General features: G+C 54.3%; 1 protein-coding gene across 1 annotated transcript; it reads right to left on the bottom strand.

Annotated features, from left to right (window-relative positions):
* Nucleotides 1-234: 234 nt before the first annotated feature.
* Nucleotides 235-27699, bottom strand: ADGRD2 (adhesion G protein-coupled receptor D2). Its single transcript, XM_027104108.1, is given in 23 exon segments — nt 235-485; nt 6968-7159; nt 7985-8107; nt 8180-8308; nt 9051-9204; nt 9486-9595; nt 9801-9894; nt 11113-11225; nt 12385-12425; nt 19725-19732; nt 20346-20451; nt 20871-20994; nt 22340-22451; nt 23628-23894; nt 23897-23911; nt 24184-24269; nt 24635-24733; nt 25138-25231; nt 25233-25780; nt 26098-26310; nt 26673-26735; nt 27104-27173; nt 27604-27699. Coding segments are annotated over 23 exon segments (3108 nt in total).
* Nucleotides 27700-27894: the final 195 nt, after the last annotated feature.

Below are 27894 nucleotides of genomic sequence, written 5' to 3' on the forward strand. Positions count from 1 at the left end.
AGTTGGGGGGCGCCATGGACTTTCTGGAGGGAGGGGCAGGGGCAGGCCTGTGAGGGACACACAGCTGGCAGCCTTCACTCCCCCGCTCTTCTTGCTAGGGCCACCTGAGTGGGTCGCCTGGTGGGGCGGGGGGGGGGGGGCTAGGGCATCGGAGGGCGGGACGGGTTGGGTGTTCCTCCGAGGCCGAGGTAGAAGCGGCTCCGTTGCTACGAGCGGCCTTAGCAACGCACCCATTCAGCAGAGACAAAGGCGCTGTCGCTTGAGTGCAGAGGCACCGCTGTGGCTCTCTTGTTCCCACAGACGCTGCGCCTGCGGGGGCGGGTTGGGGGGCTGGAAGCCGATGTGGGGGGGGTAGGGGGTGCCTCTCAGCCCCTTCGGAACGCCCACCGCCTGCAGGGCGCCTGCGCCCTCCAGGCAGGCCTGCAGGGGCTGCCTCCAGCCCATTTTGCAGAAGGGGAAGCTGAGACTCAGAAGGACTGGGACACCTGCCAGGGGTGGAGGCCAGGTGGGGGTCTGGGGTCATACAGACCTGGGTTCAAATGTGCCTACGCTTACCCCCACGTGACTACTGCTGTGCCTCAGTTTCCTCATCTGCGCGGGTGGGGGCCCTGACCCCAGCTCTGCCACTGACCCTGGCTGGTCAGGGCTCCTCTCTATGCCTCAGCTTCCTCATCTGCACAGTGGGAGGGCGACAGCACCCCCCTTTCCCCAGGTCACCACATGAAAGGAGTCAGCAGATGCCCGGGTTTAGCACAGAGCTCAGCCCCGGTCAGAGCTCCATAGGCAGGCCTCTTGCTCTGGTGGGAAGGAATTCCCTGCTTGGAGGGCTGGGCAGTGCTAAGCCCGCCCCTCATAGGCTTGTCTCTGGTTTAAGACTGTGGGAACCCAGGCCCAGAGAGGCTGGCAGTGACCAGGGTCTCTGAGGCTCCCCTCAGGCCAGGCCGAGCTCTCCTTGAGCGGGGCCTAGGTGGTCCTGGCCCTGCCCTGCTACCCACAGGCCCCCCCATCACGCCCCCGTCAGCTGTCCAGCTGGGGAAACTGAGGTCTTGGGAAAGTACTTGCTCTTCACCGGGTTTGGAAGCCTCTCAGACCACCAGGCCTGGAGCCCGGCAGCGCCGGCCTGGGAAGGGGTCCCAGACTCACTCCCTGAGTAAGCCCCTCCCCAGAGCACTGCATTATCACTGACAGAGCCCACAGGGCGCTAAGGGGGACTTTCAGGCACCAGCAAGGAGCGGAGTGAGGGGAAGAGCCCCTCAAATTGTGGGAGGTCAGCTGTGGTTGCTTCTCAAATCACTTCCATTCCGGTACAGTGGGGCTGAGGGGGTGTCGGGAGGCCAAAGGGAAAAGGGGAACCCCCTGAGGTGGGAGCTACACCTGAAGCCCTGAATGTGGTCAGCTGCACGGCCTGAGGATAGAGGAGGTCTGTCGGGGGCGGGGGCCCGACTCCTGCTCCCCTTGCTCTGGGGGCCCTCAGCTACCCTGGTGATGACTCTTCTATCCCCAGTGGCCTTGGCATTCAAGTTCTGCCAGCCGCTCCCAGTCCCCTTCAGCCTGGTAACTGAGGGACGGGCCCTCTGGATCCCCAGGGGAAGCCCCACCCCAGGCCCGCCCTGGTCCCTGTGGTTTCCCTGACCCTGCCGGTCACACTTGCTAGCCCCTCGGCAGAGTCCTGCCACCCCTGTCCCAGCCTCATCGGTCTTTTGGGTTCTGCAATGGAGGAGAACGCTGTGGGGATCCTGGGGCCGTGAGTCCCTAGTAGGGGGAAAACACTCCAGCAGGTGAACTTATAGGAGGCTGAGGCAGGAAGCTCTCTCTCTGCTCCCCCCACCCTGGACAGGAACCTCATTATCAAAGACCCTAAGAATCCACTCAAAAGTTTACCTCATAGATTAGCGATGAAGAAACTAGGGCCCAGAGAGACCTTGCCCAAGGGCACAGAGCAGGGGAAGTAAGAGCTGGGATTTAAATTCCTGGCCTGACCCTTAAGTCATTCAACCCGTGCCCTATCTCAGGGCCCTGAACCTCATCCACCTACCTGCCTTTGGGAACCTTCCACATCCCTTCTGCATGGAAACCCAGGGAAAGTGACCCTGGGCAAGCTCTGCCTCTGGGCTGGGCACCAGGGACCCTTGTTCCCTGGTGGTGGTGATGGGAGGAAAGGAGCCTTTTCTAAGCCATCCCCTTGGTCCCGCAGTTGCAGAATTCCCCAGGCCTCAGTCTCCTTGTCTTTAAGATGGGCTAATGGAATCTGCCGTGGCCCTCCTAGCTCAGCCCGAGCACTGGGGAGACCGACGCACCAGGTGGCACTTGGACTTGAGGGTGGTGTGGTGTTACCTCTAAGAGCCAGGTGTCTTCAGGGTGGAGCCAAGACTACTGGGGTGTCACGGGCCACCTCCCAGGGACGTGAGGGCCTAGGGTGGAACCCCGGGCCCGTGGGACAGGAGCGAGCCTGAAAGGAAAGGGCATCAGCGCTGGGATCCGGCTGTAGGTGGGACCTCCCACCGTCCCACCCCACGGACCCCCGGCCTGCCCACTGTGAATGCCTCCGCTGCCGCCTTCTCAGTCATCCTCTGCAGGACGCTCTGGACCTGGAGGATGGGGCCAGGGTCAGGCCTGGGACCTTCTCCTGACCTCCACGGGCCAGTCGCAGAGCCCTCTGCAAGTAAGCCCTGCCCGCCTCCACACACATCCCACCCTCGAGCAGCCAGTATCCCTTGACTTACCTCCCCGTGTTGTAGGCTGCATAGACCAGGAAGATGTATGGCCCCCTGGGGACAGACCCGGGGTGAGGGTGGGTGTCACTACCTGGGAGCCCCATCCCCTTTCCCCCAGTGTCTGGCCTGGCACCGCAGCAGACACACCTCCAGAGACATTTAGAGACACAGGAGGATGAACACAAATCCTGCCCTGCCCCCCAGTCCGCCATGGGGAGCAGGCAGTTGTGGCATTCTGTGGCAGAGAGAACCAGGAGGGGCCTTGCCCCGCTGGACCCCCTGCCTTCAGTCTCTGGTCAAGAGGCAGCCTCTCTGCCCTCTATCCCTCCAAGCCCCACCCCCCTGACCTGCCCCATCCTCACACCCTCACCATGTTGCAAGGGTGGGGAATGGGAGAGGCGACACCTTCCGGAAGCTCCAAGGCTAAATCAGGTCCAGGGACAGCAGACCCTGGTTGCATTCTGATTGTATCTCTAGCTGAGTTCCTCTCGGAGCCTCTGTCTCTTCATCTGGAAAGTGGGGAAGAGGCCAGGACTTGCTTCCGTCTGTGTGTGAAGGACTCAGCACAGTGGCTGAGTCATAGCTGGCTCCTTCCCACACATGCGAGGACCACTACGGCCTCGCCACTCACAAACCACCAGCACACTTGGGGTGACACTTGACCCTCACAGCAGCTCCATGGTTGGGGGTGGGGGGATTCATTCTCCCCATTTGATGGAGAGGGACCCTGCGGCCCAGGGTAGGAGACAGAGCAAAAGTGTGACTCAGCGGGTAGCATGTGGAGCCTAGGACTTCCTCAGGTTCCCCCTGGACAATGTAACAGTTCCTCCCCAAGAGGACACAGGTGAGGGGACATGGGGTTCCTTGAGGCCCTCTAGTTTCCCAGGGCTGAGAGCTGGAGCCCCAGAGCCTGACTACTCCCCCTGGCTCCCAGGCACCAACTGGGTTGCTACCAGCCCCAACTCTGCCCCTAAGACAGACTCTGGGCCTCCTAGCCCCCCACACCCAGCCTCTGCTCTCTCCAAAGCCCCTGCACAGCATCCCCCATCCTGTCTCCTTTTACTCACTCCTCACACCCAAACAGATGCACTCCAACCCAACCACACCAGCACCTGCCTAACATCCTCCAAGGCTCCCTAGTACCCCTGCGGTGAAGTCTGAGCTCCTCACAACAGCTCTAGGGACCCTGCACAGTCTGGCCCCCATGTTCCCTCCTGTCCCCTTTCTCACCAGCTCTCCCAACCCCATGTCTCCCTCCATCTGATCCCACTGTGCTCCCCTGACTTAAAACATTCTTCCCCCTCTCTCCACACAGCGTTCAGGTATTAGCTGAGAATCACTGCCTCCAGGGAGTGCCCATTCTGCCTCCCCATACGGCCCCGACTGCCCCTTAGCCTTTCAGCCTCAATCGTGCCCGCTGTGGTTGTGTGGTTTTGGTGTCTGTCCGTCCCTCAGGCTGAGACCCCCAAGGGTGGGTTCCTCGATCTTGAGTTCCACCACTTTCCGCAGTATGCAGCCCAGCACGGGAGGCGCCGGGGAAGTACGTGCTGAATGACCGAATGACACAAATGTGCTCACGTTCACGGCGCTCCTGATGTGTGCCAGGTGTTATGCTTTGCCCTTTGCAAATATCTTGCCAGTGGAACCCCAGAACGGTGCCACGAGGTGGAGAATATGATCCCCCCCTTTATATAGATGTAGAAACCGAGGCCTGTCTCAACTTGTGCAGGCCTCCCAACAACACTCTCAGGCAGGGTAGGTGTGAGCTACCGCTAGTTGCAGAAGTGAGGTTCTGCTCTTCCACCACAAAACCTGGCACAGGGGCCAGACGGAGACAAGTCACCAAGAGTGAATGAATGAGTCAGAGCAGATTTCAGTCCCTCCAGCCCCAGGCCTGCTCCCTGGTCACCTTGGGCAGGTCCTGCCCAGCTTACGCCCAAGACAGAGTGAGAGAGGGACGGGGCTGGAGGTGGGGCAGGAAGAGAAAGACATGGAGAGACCGCAGGTATGATGGAAGAGAGAGGAGAGGGAAAGGCCAGGCCTGGGGAGGGAAGCAGCCGGGAGGGACCCAGAGAACACGGCTCTGAGCCTAACTTGGGGACCTGCCCTGAGACAGTCACAGGAACATCAGAGTGGGCCCAGGTCTCATGCCTTCTGACTCCCCCATAAGGCAGCCTCTCCCCTCCTTTACCAGACCTGAAGTTCTGAGGCTGGTTGGGAGGGGGCAAGAGAGGTGACACTCAGAGAGAGGGAGAAGCAGGGTAAGGGACCAAGAGACAGTGGGTCAGAGCCCAACAGAAGGGGAGATGTAGAGCCAGGTGGGTCCATGCCAGAGGAGGTGGGGACAGGGACAGGAGCCTGTGACAGAGCCTGAAAGACAGAGAAAGAATCCCAGGGAAAACTCAGAGACAGAGACGAAGTAATGAGACAACGGGAGAGGAAAGGACCTGCCCTGAGAGGGAGGCAGACAGCGTGGTGATGGTGGCTCTGGCTCCCTGGCCGCAGCTCTGCCCACCTGAGGGCCACAGGCAGGGATGGAGCTGGAGTAGTTGCCATAGCAACAGGATGCTGGTGCCCTCGCCACTCTGAGGCAGGGTGGAGAGACCTGGGTAGGGTCCCTCTGCTAAGTGGGCTGAGCTGGAATTCCAGCCCGCGGAGCTCTGGGAGTGCAGGGCTTGGAGGAAGGGCTTCTCTTGTGTCCATCTCTGTCTCCAGCTGCTCAGGCCCCGCCAGGTCTCTGGGAGCCGTGCTTCTTTAGGAAGAGCGTTGGAACCCCAGTTTTTCTTCACTCTCCCGGCCCCTCTCTGGGCACAACCTCCATCCTCCCTGAGCAGTCTGCACCCCCTATCTCCCACCGCCCCTGTCCTTTCCCCTCTCCATTCCCATGCCTGCCTGGCAGAGAGTGGCGAGTCCCCAGGGCCCAGGGGGAGAAGACAACATGGATCAGGACCCTGGAGACCAACCCCCTTTGCACCCTCCCTTCTTCCTGCCTCATCCCTCCCTTAACACTCCACTCCCTGGTCTTGGGCATCGTCTGCCTCCCCGACTCATGTCACCTCCACAAGAACAGGGCATTTTGCAGCCTCCTTTGCTGCTGTGTCCCTGGCGCCTAGCACAGTGCCTGGCCTCTAGTGGGCATTCAAAACATCTCGCAGGGATGGATGAATAACTGACTGGATGAGGGTGCCCCCCCTGACCCCAGCTCCCCACCTGCACTCCCAGCCTCGGCAGCTCTTCCAGGAACCAGGCCCCTCTGCGGTCAAAGCTGAATATCCTGATGGCTGAGAACACAGACTCTGAACTTGGGCCCCAGCGCTGCTCCCTCCTACTGTGAGGCCATGGAATCTCAGTTTCCCCGTTTGTAAGGCCTGTTCAGAGATATAAATATGATCCTGGTCAGGACTCAGAGCACGTAGGCATCCATCAGCAGGAAGCCCAGCTCTGGGACGCAGGGACCCTGGACAGAGTTTGCACTTGATTTCCTGAGCTTGTCTTTGTCAATCCGTGGGACACCTCACTTTTCAGCCCTGAGAGGGACCTGGGCTCGGCAGAGCTGGGAGTGGGGAGTGCAGACAACAGGAAGAGGTGCTGGGGGGTACAAGGGAGGCTGAGGGGCAGGGCAGGGCGGGGGTGGATTGGGCCCTCCTTGGACTGACCTCCCTCCCAGCACTCAGCTCCCAGGGCTGTGGCTGTTTGTGTCTGTGCCTGGGTCCCCCATAGATCTGCAAACCCCCTGAAGACAAGGGCTTAGTCTGACCCATCTCTGTGGCTCCAGGACACAGGACCTGAAAGGCACACAGGGGGGTTCCTGCGGTCCCATGTTACTGCTTCATTTATGTGGGTCATGTCCTTCCAGCCAAAACCTTTTCTGAACTGTTGTCCTCACCGATGGAGCAGCTCATGCTGCCCCACAGTAGGCCATCCACAGACCCCAAGGGGAGAGGTCCCTGGTGTCCTGCACCTCCATCCTCGGCTTCCTGCCGAGGCCGGAAGTGGCTCTAGCACAGCCTGGGAACTGGAACTTCTGCTGCGCCCTTGAGCATCAGGGCACGAGTCATCTTAGCCACCCCCTTTCTGGGCCTCAGATTCTTCACCTGCCAAATGGGCCCCCAAATCCTCCCTGAGATACTGCTCTTTGATTGGAGGTTTGTTTCCACTCTCCCCCTCACCCGCCCTCCCCTTGACAGTGTCCCTGAGGCTGCTGGTGACTCCCATGACAGAAAGGACATTCCCTCCCCAGCCCCCTGACAAACCAGCCACGCCCTCTGGGCTCCAGTGCATGGTGGAGCCCTGGTCCCACACGGGCCCTGGGCCCGGAGGTACCTGCAAGGAATTGAGGCCCACGGTGGCATAGGCCCAGGCCGGGCTGAGGTGCACCAGCATGCTGACTAGCCAGGTCAGGCTCAGGATGGGCAGCAGGACCAACACTGGCTTCACGGTGGCCCCGCGGGACAGCAGGCTGGACTGAGGGAGGCCAGGGGGCCAGGGGGCTCCCCACGGGGTTCTGGGGAGGGCAGCCCTTAGAAGGTGCCTGGAGAGGGGTCGGGGCTGCAGACTGGAGACTGAGGCTCAGGACTTAGGTATAGCTGGAACTTTCGGCTGGACCTGGTGGCCCCTTCTCAGACACCCAGAGTGGCATGAAATAGGGGTAGTGGCACTGGGGAGATAGGGTCCCAGTCCCAAGCGGGGCTCAAAGGAAGGGAGTGGCAGCTGTCCAGGGGGAGGGCTGAGGCCTGGACAGTGGGTCCAGGGGGCATGGAGTCTGGAAGGGGACCCCTGGGGCTGCCTGGCTTTTCAGGCCCCACTGGCTTGGGCTGCCCTGCCCTTGGCAGAGGGGTGTTGGTGAGGAGGAAGGCTGGGGGGCTGTGCCCGCTCCAGCAGGATACGGTCCTGGAGACTGAGGGGGATTCTTGGCAGGGGTAGAGACCTAGATTCTCACCCTGAACCTGAACTTCTAGGGACTGCCTGACTTGGGGGTCTCCTCTACCTTGTCCCCACCAGGCCATCAGTGCTTTCTGCAGAAGGTGAGTCCCCAGGACAGTGGCTGGTGTCCACACCCCGCGTCATATACACACAGGCTCAATTACCATCCGCACAGGTTACACGCATGGGCACAGACTTCCACACGCTCACACGCATGAGCATGTGTGCACATGCAGCACAGACACACTGCAGACATATGCTCATTTATAGCCTTGCACTCATAAGCACACGTGGCCACACCTGGCTCCCCCCACTTCTTCTTGACTCCCCCAGTCTGGGGCCTCACCACATCTGGATCGGGATCTGCTGCTGCACACAGGGCTGTGGGCTCAGCGTGCGGGCACGGCGGCGGGCCCTGGACACGGTGACAATCACCACACGGACCAGGATGCAGGTATTGGCCTGGAGATCTGGTATCAGTGGGGGCACCCTCCCCCTTCCCCGACACGTCCCTCCCCTGCAGGGGCCCCAGGCCTCCCCGCTCACGGCCAGCACGGGCCCCACAAAAGCCCAGATGGCGTCTGTGTGCACATTGAGCCGGCAGTGCCCAGTGGCCACGTAGTCATGGCGGGACACGGCCAGGGTGATGGCCACCATGGCCACAGGCACGCCTAGGGGAAGAAGAGGTGACCTCAGGACCGTGTCTCTCGGGAGCCAGCCCCCGTCCAGAGCTGCATCCTCCAGCTGTCCCATAGTAGTGGGTGTACTGGCGGCACTGGGAGATCCAGGGAGTGGGGTTGGGTGGTCCTGATATTTTGGGTGGCACTGGAGCCCCGAGTAGTTGGGGAGCGGAAGAGCTGAGATTGAGTCGAGGCCTTAGGGCTGAGAATCAACAGAGTTGGAAACTGGCGATTGGCGTGGGGTTAGCTGGCTTCAGATTAGGGAGGCAGTGCCGGGGGCTGGGAGCTGAGGCAGTTGAAGTGGAGGAGGATTAAGAATTGGAGCTGGGGGCTTCCCTGGTGGCGCAGTGGTTGAGAGTCCGCCTGCCAATTCAGGGGACGCGGGTTCGTGCCCTGGTCCGGGAAGATCCCACATGCCGCAGAGTGGCTGGGCCCGTGAGCCATGGCCGCTGAGCCTGCGCGTCCAGAGCCTGTGCTCCGCAACGGGAGAGGCCACAACAGTGAGAGGCCCGCGTACCGCAAAAAAAAAAAAAAAGAAGAAGAAGAAGAATTGGAGCTGGGTAGAGTTGGAGGTCGACGGAGCTGAGTTTGTGTCAGACACGGGCGCTGGCCACTGGGTGGCGCTGCGTGCCGGTGGAGGAGGGTGTTGGGCGGCGAGTGTTGGACATAACAGAGGCCACGCGAGGCAGGGTGGAGGGGAACAGAGCAAGAGTGGGGAGCAGAAGGGCCTCACCCCAGCCTGTGGCGTAGCAGAGCGGCTTCCTGGGGCCCAGGCGCATGCGCAGAGCCACCACCTTGCTGCACAGCGGCAGCCCTTCCGCCAACATCCAGGAGAAGACGACCAAAAAGAGGAGGTGCATCACTGCCGTGACGGCCACACACGCCAACTGTGTGGGAGGGTGGGGGGTCCCCACGGAGGCCGGTCATGGGTGCGGTCCACCCTGGGTCCCCTGTCCGTGCCTGGCGTTGCCAGCGCAAAGCAGTATGAGCGGGTAGGGTCTTGGGGCAGTGCCCTGGGCCCAGCTCCAACATTCAGGGTCTTTCCTCTCTAGGCCGCACTCCTCTCCGGAAATGGAGCCAAGTGAAGATATGGGGGGCAACCTAGAAAAGGCTGAAGGTGCTTTCCCAGGCCCCCCTGAGCTCACAAGCCCACCCGCTGGCCGCCCACCTTGTTGGCCTTTGCCCACTCGTTGGCCACGAGGAAGCCCTCGGCGGAGGCCAGGGAGAAGGTGAGGTTCTTGTGGACTGTGGCTCGTTCTGACTGGGGGACCCCGGACAGGCAGAGGAGTTGGTTAGCAAGGACCGCCCCCCCCCCGCCCCACCTGCGTCCCGGTGAACCGACCAGTGAAGGAGGAAAGGGCGGCTCCACAGGGGCTTCTAGGACCGAGGATGGACACCCACCTGAGGAGGGACGTGGAGGCCCACGAGGGGCAGGGCGGGCCCAGGGTGCCAGGCAAGGTGGTGAGCTTGCCTCACGCGGCCGCCAGGAAGAGCAAGAAGGTGGTGGCGAGGGCACAGGGCACACCGCAGCCCACAGACGAGAGCGTCCTCAGCAGGGACCCCCCGTCGGGGCCCCTCTGTGGGAGGCACAGAGACCCCGGATGACAGCAGCCCCACCACCGCCCTGGCCCGGCGGGACACTCGCCCGCACCCCCCACCCCCTGGCAGCTCCCAGGCTCCTCAACCGCCTTCTCTGCCGTGAAGCAGGGATGGCCAGGCCTGCACAGAGCGACTTGATAATGAGCATTTGCATGTCCTCTCCTGCTGGAGAGGGGCCCAACTTTCACAGACTCCTCAGATACCGAGAAGCACTAGACTGTAAGTGACCACCGATATGCCCATGGGGAGGAGGGGTGGCATGTGACAACCACCCACTGAGGGGGACAGGGAGCTGGCACGGATTACTCACGATGTGTCCGACGTCCACGCTCTGTTTTTACAGGTAAAATGCATTCGGTAGCATGTTTTTCAAGCGTGCTCCCGAACAGGCCAAGTGACCCCAGCATTCCTGGGCTCAGGCACCGTCTCACTCAACGTGAGTCCCCTTCTGGTCCAGCGAGCCCACCTTGCTTGGCCTCCTCCTGGAATTTGGCTTCCCCCCAAGGCTGTAAATGCAAATGCCTCTCAGGGGCCTGTCTTTAGTCGCGACTCATTTTACTTCTAACCTCACCTTGGCCATGGCTTTACCTACTGGCTCTTGGGGCCAGCTGAGACCCCTCCCGCCCCGAGCACCGGACCACAGACTCCACAGACCTGCAAACCCGTTGCCCACCTGTGCCTCCTGAGACGAGTCCCTCATCTCCCGGTGGCCCAGGTCACCCCTCCTCCTCAGCCAGTCTTCCACATCTCCCCACTGCTCCCTGGCCCGGGGCCCCTCCCCTCTCCTAGGCCAGGCCCGCAGCCCCCGAACTGCTTTTCCCCCCTGGTCCCCACCTCAGCCTCACTCCCCGCACCAGCGGCCTCCCTCATGTAAATCTAACGCCTGCTTCACACTCTTCCACATCTGCCCTCTGCAACAGGACCACGATCCAAGCGCGTGGGCCTGGCCTTCCAGGCCTGTGCCATCTGACCCATGCCTACCTTGTTCACTGCCATCCCCTGACCCCGGGCATCGCACTGGAAGCCCCAGACACATTGCAGTTCTAGAACGTAACTCGTCTGCCGTTTCTAGCCTCCTTGCCTTTGCTCAGATGGGCCTCTGCTTGGAATGCCTTTCTGTTCAACTCCTGTGCATCCTTTAAAACTTGGTTCTGACATCACTTCCCCTGCTTCCCTGCCCCCTCCCCAGTACTCACCTGGACGTCGTACACCTGCAACAGGACGGCGCTGTGGTTGCAGAAGCAGGTGGTTGAGTCCTGGTACAGAGCGGTCACAGAGCAGCCAGTGGTGGCCCAGGAGCCCCCTGAGTCTGGGCTTGGGGTGAATAGTGAACAGAGGGCTCTAGAGATGGGCTGGACATGGGGCTGGGTGACAGGTGGCAAGCAGGGGAAAGCCTCTCCCCAAAGCCTGGGGTCCCTCAGTGCCCTGCCTCTAACCAGCTATGTGACCTTGGCCAAGTCACTGCCCCTCCCTGGGTCTCAGTTTTTCATCTGTGAAGTGTACTTTTCTCAGGAATGGTAGGAGGATGGGGATGATACCAATGATCACCATTGATTAACTGCGTTAATTACTAAGCAACAGTGATTGATGTTCATTCCCTCATCAACTCTAACACCCATTCCACAGATGAGTCTCTTCCTAGGTACCCCACAGAGTAGGCTTACATACCTACTATGATAGGGAGCTCACTACCTCCTGGGTAACAGGCTCTCCTGCCCAGCTTGTCCCCAGTTGAGTGGGGCTTGGAACCACCCCTGCAAGGAAGTTGGTGAATGGAGGCCAAAAACATGCTTGAGTCCTGTCTCATCCTCAAGTAGAACGGACCTTTTTTTTTTTAATTTTTAAAATTTTTATTTTTTGGGCCATACTGCAGGGTATGCGGATCTTAGTTCCCCAACCAGGGATGGAACCTGGCTCCCTGCAGTGGAAGCGCAGCTCTTAACCTCTGGACCACCAGGTAAGTCCCTGGATGTCTTTTTTTTTTCAAGTGCCTTATTTAAAGAACTTGGGGGACTTCCTTGGTGGTCCAGTGGTAGAGAATCAGCCTTACAACACAGGGGACGCAGGTTTGATCCCCAGTCAGGGAACTAAGATCCCACATGCTGCGGGGCAACTAAGCCCGTGTGCCACAACTACTGAGCTTGTGTGCCTCGGCTAGAGAGCCCATGTGCCGCAAACTACAGAGCCCACGCCCTCTGGAGCCTGAGCACCACAACTAGAGAAGAGAAAACCCGCACGCCACAACTAGAGAGAAGCCCACACACCACAACAACGATCCCGCATGCCTCAACTAAGACCCGACACAGCCAAAAATAATTATTTAAAAATTAAGAAAAATAATAAAGAAAGAGCTTGGAAACTCACCCGATGCTGAAGTTCCAGAAAGCACAGACAGGCTCCACCAGCTTCGGAGGGAAGGCCTAAGGGCAGCCAACAGGGACAGGGCAGGTGTGTGAGCACATGTGGGCAAGGAGAGAGGCCAGACGATGCAGGGGGATGTGGAGGCCTCCTGCGTTTGAGGGACCAGGGGGTTGCCCAGCATGGGTCGTGGGTGCAGGGACTGGAGAAGAATGCCGGCAGGGCGGCAGAAGGAAGGTGACGTGAGTAGAGTTTCAGGTTGGCATTATGGTTAATATCGAAATCCTAGGAACAAGCTAACAAGCTAACAAACCACTGTGAGTCTTCCCTTCAGGATGCTCTGCCTAGTAAGAACACACAGGTCTCTATCTGCTGTTGGGGAAAGAGCTCGCCATATATATATCTATCTATCTATCTTTTTTTTTAACATCTTTATTGGAGTATAATTGCTTTACAATGGTGTGTTAGCTTCTGTTGTATAACAAAGTGAATCAGCTATACGTATACATATATCCCCATATCTCCTCCCTCTTGCGTCTCCCTCCCACCCTCCCTATCCCACCCCTCTAGGTGGTCACAAAGCACCGAGCTGATCTCCCTGTACTATGCGGCTCCTTCCCACTAGCTGTCTATTTTACATTTGGTAGTGTATATATGTCCATGCCACTCTCTCACTTCGTCCCAGCTTACCCTTCCCCCTCCCCGTGTCCTCAAGTCCATTCTCTATGTCTGTGTGTTTACTCCTGTCTTGCCCCTAGGTTCTTCAGAACCATTTTGTTGTTGTTATTAGATTCCATATATATGTGTTAGCATACAGTATATGTTTTTCTCTTTCTGACTTACTTCACTCTGTATGACAGACTCTAGGTCCATCCACCTCACTACAAATAACTCAGTTTCTTTTCTTTTTATGGCTGAGTAGTATTCCATTGTATATATGTGCCACATCTTCTTTATCCATTCATCTGTCGATGGACACTTAGGTTGCTTCCATGTCCTGGCTACTGTAAATAGAGCTGCAATGAACATTATGGTACATGACTCTTTTTGAATTATGGTTTTCTCAGGGTATATGTCCAGTAGTGGGATTGCTGGGTCGTATGGTAGTTCTATTTTTAGTTTTTTAAGGAACCTCCATACTGTTCTCCATAGTGGCTGTATCAGTTTACATTCCCACCAACAGTGCAAGAGGGTTCCCTTTTCTCCACACCCTCTCCAGCATCGCCATATGTTTTTCAGTACAGGAAAAAGCTGCCTGACATTCTGCATAGTAGGAGCCCATTTATGGTTAAAAAAAAAATAAGGTTCTATGTAATTGTGAAAACACATGCACAAAAGGTCTGGAATCAGACACACAGCCAACTTAACAATAGTTAGGTCTCAGTTTGAATGTGTTATAATGAACATGTTAGTTCTTTTGTAATGAACAATGACAACACTATGGACTTTATGTCATCAAGCAGAAAGAAGACATCAGGTGGCAGGTGGTACCTGTCCCAGACCAAGCAGGGAGGCAGCCTGAGCTCAGGACTTGGGCTATTTGTCCCGACTGGGGAGGGTAACAGCAACATCACCTCACTAGAATATGATACTTTGTGTTTTGCAAAGTACTTTCATGTCCTTTATTGTTGTTGATATTCATAGCAACCTAGGGGACAGGTATAAATTTATGTAATTTCAGATGAGGAAGGTGAGCCTCAGGGAGGGGAATTAATCTGTTCAAGGTCACACAGCAGAGAGCTTAGACTGGGTTGTGACTTGGTCGACTCCATGCTCCTTCCACACTCAGTGACGTTGCCTCCAGAGAACATATTATTCCTTGGGTTGGCTGAATTATTACCACATGTATTCATTCACTCATAATATTTTTCCTGGGTCTCAGGTACTATGTTAGGTGCTGGAACACAAAGAAAACCTGCTGTTTGCTTTTAAAATGGACGATTGTTACACCACTGGTCGCATTTTCAAGTGGTACAAACTGAAATATCAGTGCAGCTTATACACTCAAAAGCCACAACACTGTTGGTGTCCAGTAGTTCCATACCTGGCCATGTATCCCCAGGAGACAGTCACCAGAATCAAAACATATTATAAGTGAGGATTTTCACAGGGTTAGGCAGGGTTAATTGTAATAGAAAAAACTCTGCAGATACTCTGGATGCATGGAGGGGAAGGGGTCAAGTTCATTTTGGACCATCCCCTGGGAAGGGGGTGGGCGATTCTGGACTTGGCCGCAGTCAAGGCCTACGCATTGCTAGGATCAAGCAGCAGGTGAGAAAGGACAGGATGGCAAAGGGACATCTGTGACAGAGACAATGCAGAAAACACCTGTGGGGAAAATGAAAAACACAAATGTTTACATGGCTCAGCTGAAAGCGCAAGGGCTTTGATTTTGCAAAAGGAAAAAAAAAATTTATATATATATAGTATTATGTACCCAGAAAAAGCTGAAGGGAAACACATGGAAAAGTTTAGGGCAGCTATCTCTGGGTAATAGGATTTGTCTTCTTTATCCTTTTCTACATTTTCCAAATTTGCCACAATGAGCAATCCCTTACTTTTATTTATTTTTCATTTTAATGTACTTTAATTCATATAATTAATATCTAAATACAATCTCAGAAGTTAGTTGTTTGAAAATATAAACAAAATTGGTAAACTTCTAGCTAAACTGATCAAGAACGAAAAGGCAAACATTATTATAAATCCTACACATGTGAAAAGGATAATAAGTGACTATTATGAACAACTTCCTGCTAGAATTGAACAACCTAGATGAAAGGAACAATTTCCTTAAAGGGCACAAATTACTAAAACCATCTCAAGAAGAAATAAAGCACCCCAAACAATCCTATATCAGCTTAAGAAATAACTCATACTTTAAAAACTTCCCACAAAGAAAACACCAGGCCCAAAAGACTTCACTGGTCTTCACTGGCCTATGAAGCATTTAAGGAAGAAATAATACCAATTCTGCAAAACTCTCTTAGGAAACAGAGGAGGAGAGAACTCCCAACACATTTTATGAGATTAGGATTAACCTGACACCAAAACCAGAGGAAGACAGTATAAGAAAACTACAGAACATATTACATATTCAAGAATATAAACACAAAAATCTTTAACAAATATTAGCAAATTGAATCCAGCAATATATACAAAGGATAATACACCATAACCAAGTGGGGTTTATCCCAGGAATCCAAGGCTGGTTTGACATTTGAAAATCAGCCAATGCAATTTACTATATTAACAGAATAAAAGAGAAAACCATATGATCCTATCAATGTGGAAGAAACATTTGGCAAAATTCAATAGCTATTCATGATAAAAATTCTCAGCAAAGCAGGAAGAAAAGAGAACTTAATCTGACAAGGGGCATCTACAAAAAGCCCACAGCTAGCATCACATTTAATGGTTCAAGACTGAATACTCTCCCCCCTAAAGTTAGGAACAAGACAAAACTATTTGGTCTCATCACTCCTATTTAATGCTGAACTAGAGGTCCTAGCCACTGCACCAAGGAAGGAAAATCGGAAAAAAAAAAAAAAAAAAGACATGGATTGGAAAGGAGAAAACAAAACTGTCTTCATTTGCAGACAACATGATCAGGGATGTAGAAGATCCTAAGAACTCTATAAGAGAGCTACCAGAAGTACTAAGTGAGTCTAACAAGGCTGCAGGACACAATCTCATTATATAAAAATCAATTGTATTACTATATACTTGCAATGAACAATTTAAAATTGAATTAAGAAAATAATACCATTTACAGAAAAGGGTATATCTAACAAAATACCTTCAAGACCTGTACCCTGACAACTGTATATCACTGCTGAGAGAAATTCAAGAAAACCTAAATAAACAGAGGGATATACCTTGATTAAGGATTGGAAGATTCATTGTTAAGATGCCAGTTCATCATCTTATTTCAATTTGAGAGATTTAATGCAATCCCAATCAAAATCCCAGCAGGTGTTTCCATAGACATTAACAAGCTGATTCTAGAATTTATATGGCAATGTGAACACCCTAGGCTGGCCAAAGCAATTTTGAAAAGGAAGAACAATGTTGGAGGACTTACACAACCTGATTTCAAGGCTTACCACACAGATACATTAATCACAACACTATAGGGTTAGTGTATAGATCTCTGAACAGAATAGAGAGCCCAGAAACAGACTTACACATATATGGACAATTGATTTTCAACAAAGGTGATAATTCAATGGGAGAAAGAATAATCTTTTCAACAAATATATTGGAATGGGATGTCTATATGGAAAAATAATGAACTTCAACCCCTACCCAACATAATACACATAAATGAATTGACATAAATCATAGACATAAATGTAAAGGTTAAAATGATAAACTTCTCTGAGAATATCTTTGTGACCTTGGGATAAGCAAGGTTTCCTAGATAGGATGCAAAAAGCGTAAACCATGCAGGATAAAAACTGATAAACCAGACTTGATCACATTCAAAACTTATCTTCCAAAGACACTGTCAAGAAAGTGAAAAACAATCCAGAGACTAGAAGATATTATTCACAAAACATATAGCTGACAAAGGACTTGTATTCAAAATATATAAAGAATTCTTACAATTCAATGATAAGACAAATAATTTAAAAATTGGGGAAGAACAAAGCAGGAGGCACCACGCTTACTGATTTCAAACTATATTACAAAGCTATAGAAGTTAAAACAGTATGGTATTGGCATTAAAAACATACACATAATCAATGGAACAGAATAGAGAGCCCAGAAATAAACCTATGCATATATGGTCAATTAATTTACGGCAAAGGAGGCAGGAACATACAATGGGGAAAGAACAGTCTCTTCGATAAATGATGTTGGAAAACTGGACAGCCGCAGGCAAAAGAATGAAACTTGACTACCATCTTACACCATACACAAAAATTAACTCAATATGGACTAAAGATTTGAACTTAAGATCTGAAACCATAAAAATTTTAGAAGAAAATATAGGTGGTAAGCTCCTTGACATAGTACAAACAAACAAACAAACAAAACAAAAAACCCAAACCATCTGATTAAAAAATGGGCAGAAGATCTGAATAGGCATTTCTCCAAAGAAGACACACAAATGACCAACCGGTACATGAAAAGATGCTCAGCATCACTAAACATCAGAGAAATGCAAATCAAAACCACAATGAGATATTACCTCACACCTGTTAGGATGGTTATTATCAAAAAGACAAGAAATAACAAGTGTTGGAGAGGATGTGGAGAAATGGGGACCCTCATACACTGTTGGTAGGAATGTAAGTTGGTGCAGCCGCTATGGAAAACAGTATGGAGGTTCCTCCAAAAATTAAAAATAGAATAAAAATTAAAAATACAATCCAGCAATTTCACTTCTAGGTATCTATCCAAAGAAAATGAAAATACTAACTCAGAAAAGATATATGCACCCCCATGTTCATGGCTATTTACAATAGCAAAGATATGGAAGCAACCTAAGTGTCCACTGATGAATGAATGGATAAAGAAATTGTGGTGTATAATAACGGAATGTTACTCAGCCATAAAAAGAATGAAATCTTGCCATTTGCAACAACGTGGATGGAGCTCAATGGCATTATGCTAAGTGAAATAAGTCAGAGAAAGAAAAATACTGTATGATCTCATTTATATGGGGACTCTAAAAAAAAAAATCAAGCTCATAAATGCAGAGAACAGATTGGTGGTTGCCAGTGGTGGTGGGGCAGGGGCAGGGAGAAAAAGAGTGAGGGGAGTACAAACATAAAATTTAAAAAGAGAGGATCTATATGGCTTATGTGCAGAAATGTCAGTAATCAGAAAAGCAAACAGCAGACTAATGCAAAATTTTGGGAAAAAACTAATAAAGAGCATTTCCTATTAAAAAAAACCAGTGGCTCATCTTGAAATTTATTTAATTAAAAAAATGAAAATTGGGGAAAAGATTTGAACTTATATTTAACAAAGGAAGATATATGAATGTGCAATAAGTGTAGAAAACGATGCTCAAAATCATTGGTCTTGAAGGAATTGCAACTTAGAACCACAATGAGACATCACTACACAACCATTATAATGAACAATATTAAAAAGGCAGTTAAGGATGTTAGCAAAGGTATGGAACACTGCAAAGCTCACACACTTCTAGTGGGAATGTAAGATAGTACACGACTCTGGAAAACAGTTGGACAGTCTCTTAGGAAGTTAATGTATACATATATTTATCATACAACCCAGAAAGTCCCCTTTTAGGTATTCACCCAGTAGAAAGAAATCATGTGTTCACAAAAATGCTGTATATGAGTGTTCATAGTGGATCTGTTCATAGCAGCTCAAACTGGAGACAACTCAAATCTCCATCAACAAGTAAATGGAGGGTCTTCCCTGGTGTCGCAGTGGTTAAGAATCCACCTGCCAATGCAGGGGACACGGGTTGGAGCCCTGGTCAGGGAAGATACCAAATGCCGCAGACCCACTAAGCCTGTGCCTGAGCTCTAGAGACCGTGAGCCACAACTACTGAGCCCATGCGCCACAGCTACTGAAGCCTGCGCACCTAGAGCCCGTGCTCCACAACAAGAGAAGCCAACACAATGAGAAGCCCACACAATGCAAGGAAGAGTAGCCCCCGCTCGCCACAACTAGGGAACTCTTGCGAGCAGCAACAAAGACCCAATGTAGCCAATAAATAAATAAATAAAATATAATAAAATAAATTAATAAAAAAACAAGTAAAAGGAAAAACAAATTATGGTCTATCCATATAGTGGAATTCTACACAGCACTAATGAGGAGTGAATTACTGAAACAGGCAACAACGTAGATGATGCTCAAAAATACCACCTGAGCAAAAGAAGCCAGACCATGGCACACACTGTATGGTTCCATTTATACGAAGCTTTAGGAAAGACAGACAATCTAGAGTCACAGAAAACAGAGCAGTGATTTCCTGGGTCAGAGTGGGGAAGGCTGACGGGGAAGGGGCACGAAGAAGCCTTTTGGGAAGGTGGAAAAGTTCTATACCTTGATTGGGGCAGTGATATATGAGTATATACACTGGTCAAAACTCATCAAGGTATACACTTAAAATGCGTGTTTTAGTCTATGTAGATTTATATACCTTAATGAAATTGATTTTTTTTTTCTTTTTTTTTTGCGGTACGCTGGCCTCTCACTGTTGTAGCCTCTCCCGTTGCGGAGCACAGGCTCCAGACACGCAGGCTCAGCAGCCATGGCTCACGGGCCCAGCTGCTCCGCGGCATGTGGGATCTTCCCGGACCGGGGCATGATCCCGTGTCCCCTGCATCGGCAGGCGGACTCTCAACCACTGCGCCACCAGGGAAGCCCTGAAATTGGTTTTTAAGAAGTCTTGAGATGATATACAAAAGATATAAGCTGTGGGGGGTGTGTATGTGTCCGGGATTTGTGGTTTTGAGCAAAGGAGACTTTAGCTTTCTCTGAAATGCTCTAAAGCTTCAAAAGCGAGAAGGAATTTGTGTATTACATATAATGAATTAAATGACGTATCTTGGTGATCTTTTCTTGTCAATTTACAGCAAAATACCTCATTCTTTACATAACCTCAGCTCATATTCCATTTTATAGCTCTATAAGGCTAAGTAATCCCCTATTGATGGACATTTAGGTTATTTTTATGCTTATGAAGCATACTGCAGTGCAGGTCTCTCATATCTCCCTGTATTATCTGATGGGAACCACCAGTTTTTCAAGTCATGCAGACCTATAATGAAATCCCAGCTCTGCCACTTATAAGCTGGTGCCAGGCACAGCACCTCTTCCAAGCTCACTTTTGTGGAATGGGCCGTTGGAAGATTAAATGAATGCTGCTTATTTAAGGCACCCGCCATAAAGTAAGTGTGCAATGCACTACTGCCCTTCCCCCTCTCTCGAGGACAATGGGATGGCTTGTGGATGAGTATTTTTCTTGAACATTTTAGACCTTGGTTGTCCAGTGAACAAATACTGGGATGTAGCGGGGGGGCACCAAACCAGGATAACAGTACCAGGTGGCTGTTTCCCAGAAGCATCGCCCAGTACCTGCGCCCAGTGTTGCAGGTGAAAGGTCACAGCCGTGTTGGGCTCCCCGGTTTCATCCCACACCTCAGATGAGATGATTGCTGACCCCACCTGGGTGCCTAGGAACCTGTGGGGAGAAAGGGAGTTTTTAAGGACACCAGGTATCTGTGGGGGAGAGGTCATACATGTCTGGGGTCATGTCACCCAGGCCCCTGCAGAACAGATGATACCCTCTGTGGAAAAGTCCTGTGCTGGGAATTAGGGCAGCTGGGTTCCATTCTTTCTGGTAATTTGAGTAAGCCCTGTTCCCTCCCTGAGAGTCAGCACTGAAGCCAGGACCCCAGGCAGGAGCTGAGCCATGTTCCCACCAGCCCATCTTTGGCAGGCCCAGAAATCTGTGTGTGTCAGGGGGGAGCAGGTTTGGCCCTGGGCTACCAAGGGCAGATATGCTTAACAGAATGGGGGCTCTGGGAGGGGATGGGGGCCTAGCCTTCCCTGGTGAGGGGATCCAGGCCCTCAGCTGCCTGCTGGGTGGGACCCACTCACCTCTGCATTCTGCTTGCCTCTTCAGAGGTGTCAGGGGCCTGGGGCTCTCGGCCAGGGGCCCCCAGGGTGTACTGGAAGGCACTTGAGCTGAACCAGCTGTGGATCATGGTGACTCCAGAGAGGCCTGGGTGAATAGAAGGAGGCCTAAGACCCGCCCAGTGACTGAGCGAGCACCACAGCTTGGTCCTGAGGGAAATGCTCTGCCCACCTCACACATAGGGAAACTGAGTCTCATAGAGGTTAAATGACTTCCAGAAGATCCCACAGCTAATAAGTGGCAGAGTCAGAATTTCAGCCAGCCATAGTCGATGTGCTTAAGCTGCCGGCTGCAAAGCCCTTTGCCCCTTATCCTAATCCTCCACCCCTGGGTGGCACCGAGGGAAAACGTGTGGTTGAGGGGAGGGGACTAAGTGAACACCTACCATGTGGCAGGCGCTTTAAGCTTATGACAACCCGAGGCGAGTACTAGTAACACAGTTTTACAGATGAGGAGGCAGTTCTGAAAGCTGAGGTGACTTATTCAAAATAGCAGAGCTAGCAGCTGTGAGGGCTGAGGTTTGACCCAGACCGAACAGGACCCCACCACCCCTCCCCCTCACCTACTTTTCCTGAGGAGCCGCCTCACTTCAGCAGCAGGGATGAGGATGTGGCCAGGCCCCTCTGGATGCCCACCGGGCATCGTGAACACCTGGCCCTCCGTGCTGGTCTCCCTCGAGCGTAGGCTCGGCAACTCCAGGCCTGGGAGCAAATGGGGCTCAGGGGCTGGGCCTCAGAAGGGAGGTCTTTCTGCTGGGCTGGCCGTGCTGGCAGGGTCTGCTTCCCCTCTCCCTGCCACACACCTAGGAGGCCACCATTCCTGCACAGAGAGGTTCAGCAACTTACCCTAGGTAAGTCTGACTTCTCCAAGTCAGGAAGAGGGGGTCACTGAGAAGGGGGAGTCTCTGGGGGGATGGGACATGAATATTAATGAGCTGCCAGAAGCCACTGGGCACCTGAAGGACCCAAGTTCTGCCTGAAGTTCCACCGTAAGTGCTACCCCACTCAATCTACGAACACTCACTGAGTGTGCCCTTGGGTCTGAACCTGAGATGCAGAAATGACTCAGAAATAGCCCTGGCACTCAGAGAACTTCAGGTGCTATTATGTAATTACCATAAAGGCGATAAAAGATATGTTCAAAACACCGGGGTAACAGAGGAGAGAGGAACTATCGGGAGAGAGCTAGAACTGGGGAGCCTCCTGGCAGAGCTGGTGCTCAAGCAGGGTTCTGAAGGATGTATGCGAGTTTGCTAGGAGACCAAGAGAGGAAGAGTGTTCTGGATCGAGGGCACAGCATGGGCAAAGGCAGGAAAGAGAATGGAGTATCTGTGGGAGTCCGAGAACTCCCAGTGACCAGGGCTGAGGAGGATGTGTGAGCCCAGGCCCCACCCGGAGGCCAGATGTGTGGGACGGGTGGTGGTCAGGCTCACCGGCATGGTGGTGCTGGATGTGCGTTCGGGGCCGCTCAGAGGTCAGCATGGTGCTCAGCAGGGGCGCCAGGCGCTGCTCGCTCACCACCAGGGCCTTGGGTCCGCCCACCACCTGGGAGGAGGCCGCAACTCAGCCCTCTCTCAGACGCCGCGCCCCACAGCTGCCTGCCCTGACCACTGCGGTTAACAGGATCTCAATGATCTGTGAGGTGGCCTGCAGGCTCCAGACCCTCAGTGGCTCTGCAGGGCCTCCAGGATCAAGTCCTGGCTCCTCGGACTGACACTTGAGGCCCTGCCTGATGAGCCTTCTCTGGCTTCTCCAATGCCCTCCTAAGCCACGTCATCCTCTAGTCGAGCTGAAGGCCTCACAGTGCTCTCTGCCTGCTGGCAGGTTGCTTGCCAACCAGGGTACACTCTGAAGGCAGGGCCGTGCCTCCTGCTTCCTTGGTCTGGCTCAGTGTTAGATCTCTAACAGGTGCTCAAGTTTTAGGTTCCAAAAAGGAAACCACGCGGGGTGAGGACAGAACAGGGAGGGGGAACATGCACTAATGGGACACCTCCTCTGTGGTGGGCAAGTGACCTGATAGACGCCTACTCCTCTCCATTGCCTAAGCAAGGCAGGTATGATCATCCCCATTTTCCAGGGAAGAAAACTGAGGTTCAGAGGCCAGTTTTCCCCAGTCTGTCACGGTGTCTCAGATCCCCAGTAAAATGTGGGCTTACACATCCCCTAGGATGGGGAGCATCACCTGGACAGGCAAACATTCCACTGACCCAGCCTCCTGTGTTGTGCCATCCCCACCCCACCCCCAAGCCCAGTTTTGAATTCTGTCCTGAAGTCACAGGGGGACCATGTCTGCCTCTTAAGCCCCAGAGCTTTTCAGGCAATGTTCATGACCCCTCATTTTCTCCCTCTCTGGGCTGATGACTCCCAGGCCTACAGCCACTTCTGCCACGATGAGATTTCCAACACCCTCACCATCTGTCTCTTCTGTTCTCCATGGCTGAACACTCAGCAGAGAGGACCTCCTGCTTAAGGTGGTCAGTGGACTGTTGGATATGGGAGGCCCTTATTGACTAGTGGCTCTTAATTTTTAACTGCAGAAGTTGTTCAAGAGCAGTTGTATGTGGAAGTTCAACTTATAAAACAGACAGAAGAAGGGCTTCTCTTGATGGATGGAGAGATGGAGCTCAGAGATGGGTGCTGACTCGCCCGTGGCTACACAGTCGGTGGCAAGGTAGGAACCAGAGCCCAGGCCCCTGCCCCACCAAGCCCTGCCAGCCTCACCTTGCTGACTGACAGCCACACACCAGCCAGCTGCTCCTCCAGGACCAGGCTGGCCCCAGACACGACGGCCTGGCCCAGCTGCTCCCAGGGCCGAGTCATGGGCTCTGGCTCCCATGTCCCAAGGGCTGCCACACTTTTCAGGAAGTGCATGACAGCCAGCAGCACAGCTGGCCCCAGTGGAGCTGTCTCCTTTGTCAGGACTCTCTCCAGGATTCCCAGGAAGCTGGAGGCCTCGGCCAGGGACAGGTCTCCGTGGGCTTCAGAGAGAGAGGGTCAGGGAGGAGCTGTGGAGCAGAAGAGCTGCTGACTGCTGGTCTGTCTCAAGGGGACCCCCCCGCAAGGGGCTGTACTTGGCCTCTGCCAGTCTTCTTGCGGGGTGTGGGTCTAACTAGTCACAAGCCGCCAGCTCTCAGAGGCTCCAGAATAGGGGGCATGAACAACCTTAATTCCTGCACACACATTAGGTGGGTGTTCCCTTTACAGGTGAGGACACTGAGGTGAAGGGATGCCACCCACAGTGCCCCCAGACTCTCCAGCTTCCTGGGACAGGGCTCACCACAATGGCATTGGCCAAGGCATTGACTTGGCTGATAACATCCTGGCCAGACCATGACTGGGCGTCCTGCAGCTGCTGGTAGGTCTCTGCAAAGGAGTGGATGCCAGACCGAGCCCTGGGCAACATCCTCCGCAGAGGTGCCCCCTCCCCCTGTGCCGCTCGGGGAAGAAGCGCACACTGACGGCTGTGTGTCTGGAGCCTTAGGTGTCCTGGATGGGGAAACAAGCAAAGAACAGCAAAATCGCCTGCTCGAGGTGACTCCCACACAGCTGGGATTCACCCCCAGTTCCGTATGGCCCCATTGTCTGTGGTCTAGACTCCGTGGAGGCCCCCGAAACTCTGAGAAGATTCTGAATTCCCAGGCTGTGCCAACTGCACCCCCTCAGCCTACACTGGTCCATACCCAGCGTCCCCTTCAGCAGAGCCCAAGGCACAGCCGGACAGGGCGCACCTGTCCGGTAGCAGCAGAGGAAGGGCAGAGGCTGCAGGCAAAACAAAAAGCCCTCGGTGCGGGGTCCAGGGTCCTACGTAGGGCATTACTCTGAGGGCACTGGCCAGGGTGGGAGAGATGTCAGGGCCGCATCCTGGCTTCCCATCGGTCCCTGTGACCCACAGCCCGTTCGGGCCTTGAAGGCGCCTGCACACTTGAGGGGGCGCCAGGACGCGCGGTCCCGGAGTTAGGGGGCGACGTGGGAACCTGGGAGAGCAGTGCTGCAGCCAACACTGGGAGGAGCAAGGTCGCCAGGGTTCGAGCCCATTCAGGCTGCTAGGACTGGGCGGACGCCCGAGGTACTGGAGGCCTGGAAAGGGCGTGGCCAGAGGTGGGCGTGGCCCGGTGGGCATGAGGTGGGCTGGGTCCCCCAGTCGGAAGGGAAGCGGATGGGAGCCAGGAGGTTGGGGGTGGAGCCAAAAGGTGGGCGGGGCCTGACAAACAGGAGGCTGGGCGGGCCGTACCCAGACAGAGAAGCTGCACCCGTACCGGCGGTAGCAGCGAGGCTGTGACGTCCAGGGCGCCCAGATCCCAGCGGAAGAGCAGGCCGCCGGGGGTACGGCGCGCAGGCCCGTGCCCGGTGCAGCTGCGCGGGGCTCAGCGCCCGGGCCCACAGATGGAAGTTGGTGAGGTTGCCGCTGAAGGCGTCACGCGCCTAGAAGCCGCCGCCCAGAGAATCCTGGTCCTGGCCCAGAACGAGGATGCCGCCAGGTGGCAGTGGGTGGCTCGCGCCTAGGCCCCGCGCCCCAGCGCGTCGCCGCCCGTCGGCGAACAGCGCCCAGCGCCCGCCGAGCTGCTCCCACGTGGCGCACACGTGGTGCCAGCGGCCATCCGCGCGGAAGGCAGCGCGGAAAGGCGCGTGGTGCTCGCGCACCGCGAGCGCCGCGTGCACGGCGCCGCCCGGCTCGGCGAAGGCGCGCAGCTGCAGCGCGTTGGCCAGCGCGGGTACAGCCAGGGAGAAGAGTGCGGCCGCGTCGGATGAAGCGGCGTTCCACTGCACGTGCACGCACGCTGTCAGCGCCCCAAGCGCCGGCAGAGGCTTCCGGAGCCACGCCGCCTGGCCCACGGTCCTCTCGCCGAACGTTAGTGCGGCCGCGGTGCGAGCGCCTCCGGGGACACACGGGCCTCGACCTCAGTTTCCCCAGCTGCGCACACTGTCCTGCTTCTGACGGCCCTTTGGCGCAGCTGTAGGGCCCCTTCTGGGCTTCTGGTTCCTCCCTCCCTCTGGAAGGAAGAAATGGGGCTCCAGTGCCCGTGCCCAGGAGTCAACCCTCTACTTTCAGTCCAGGACAAGGGAACCTGAGATGCGATGTGGACTTCCTCTGGGCTCAATCCACAAGGACTGTCACGGTGGGCTGCCATCTCTAGGTCACCAAAGCCCCCTCCCCCCAGCCCTCACTTCCCAGGCCCCGGCCCACACTCACGCCTCTGCGGGGGTCTTTGCAGAGGGGCCTCTCTTTTGCCCACCCAGATGGGGTCAGGCAGCCGTGGAGTGAGGACCGCATCTGGGTGCTGCAATACTATGTGGCCAAACCGCTGCTCACAGGACTCTTGGGGCTGCCACCAGCTCAGCCGCTGCCCTGGGAACTTGCATACCTCATCTGCAGTCTCCACTACCTCTCCAGGGGCCACTGGAGCTGCAGGGCGAGAGGAGGGTCAATGTGGGAGAAGTGTGTGGGCACCTGACCCTTGCAGGGTGAGTAGGGTAGGCAGGGCCAAGGACACTGAGCTTGGAGTCATTTGGGGTTGGATGGGGCTGAACCCTAGCCGTGCTCTATGACCTAGCAAGTTTTGTCCCCTTGCTGAGCCTGTTTTGTCATCTGTATAGTGGCAGGAATGAGATGGACATGAGTGATGCTTTCAGCCCAGGGCCTGTTATAGGGGTGCTGAACCAAATGGTGCCTCCTCCCTTCCTCTGCATTCGAGGCCGGTGTAGCACATGGGCCACGGGCTGGCTGAACTGGGGGCAGGCAAAGCCTCTCGGTGGCATCCCTCATACCAACCTGTGACCCAAGGGTTCCTTGATTCACCTGGGGAGTTGGAAGGGGTCCCAGAGAGACTCCTTATCTGAGAGAGAAGAAGAGAGGTGGGGTCTGAGTCAGGTCCCCACGTCCATATGTACAGTTATTGAATGCCTACTGTGTGCTCCAGTGGGGTGCAGTGGAGGCTGCAGGCCCTGCAGTCAGACCTGGGTTCACCCAGAGGGTGATCTTGGGCAGGTCACTTCATTGCCCTGAGCCTGTTTCCTAGCATCCGGTGGATGTTTTTATTTCTGTGTCAGGGGTTTAGCTTGTGTAACCTTTGCAGTTACCTCATGATGTGAGGTGGCCACTTGGAACCCTAGCAGCTTTGAGTCCCCTTGGCCTCCTCCCCTACACCCCTCTGCCTCCCAGAAGTTCAGGTACCAGGAGGGCAAGGAGGCAGTAGCACCAGAGGGCCATTCTGGATCCAGCAGGGGCAGGCGAGGAACAGCAGGAATCACAGGCGTGGCCAATGTGGACTGGGGAAGGAAAAAAGCACAGGAAAGCAGCTCACTGTCCTGCCTGCCTTGCTATGCTACCCGCTCTGTCATCTCGCCCCTTGTTTGGCTCCCAGACCCCACTGGGCTGGAAGCCCAGGATGGGATGGCCCACCCAGTGGGGATGACATTTACTGCACAAAGGGATGGTCTCCAGGAGCCTCTTCCAAGACCGCAGATGGGAAACACTGTAGCCCTGGTGAGCTGACAGGGGGTTGGGGGTGGGGAGGAGGGCAGCAGCTGTCCACGGGCCAGAGAGTGGTGGAAACAAAGTGCAGGGTCTCCTGGGGTGCGAGGGGAGGGAGGGAGAGCGAGCTCCAGGCCCTGTAGGCTTCCTCATGTCCTTTGGGCTTCTCAGTCTGGCATTCAAGGTTCTGCTCTATCAGGCCTCTGCTGAGCTCTCTGGCCTCACCAGTGCCACCATTCCCCCATGCAGCCGCCTTTTCCCTTGCTCCCCAAGCTGCTCCCGTTTCCCCAGGCAGCATCCCTTGTCCAGACCTTTGGCCATGCTGTCCCTCCTGCCTAGACTGGCATCCCACTCCCTCAGAGGCACCACCTGCAAGATCAGCTTGTGATCACTTCATCGCAAGTTTCAGTCTGAAACTTCACTTCAGACCTGCCACTGCCAGGCGCTGTAGTAAGCTGAGGAGACCCTAATCACACGTGATTTGGAGGTTGCTCTTGGCAGCCTGCGGGGCTTCAG

This window comes from Aethalodelphis obliquidens, unplaced genomic scaffold (genome assembly GCF_003676395.1).
Source record: "Aethalodelphis obliquidens isolate GAN/ISIS:26980383/991018 unplaced genomic scaffold, ASM367639v1 scaffold7, whole genome shotgun sequence".
NCBI lineage: Eukaryota > Metazoa > Chordata > Mammalia > Artiodactyla > Delphinidae > Aethalodelphis > Aethalodelphis obliquidens.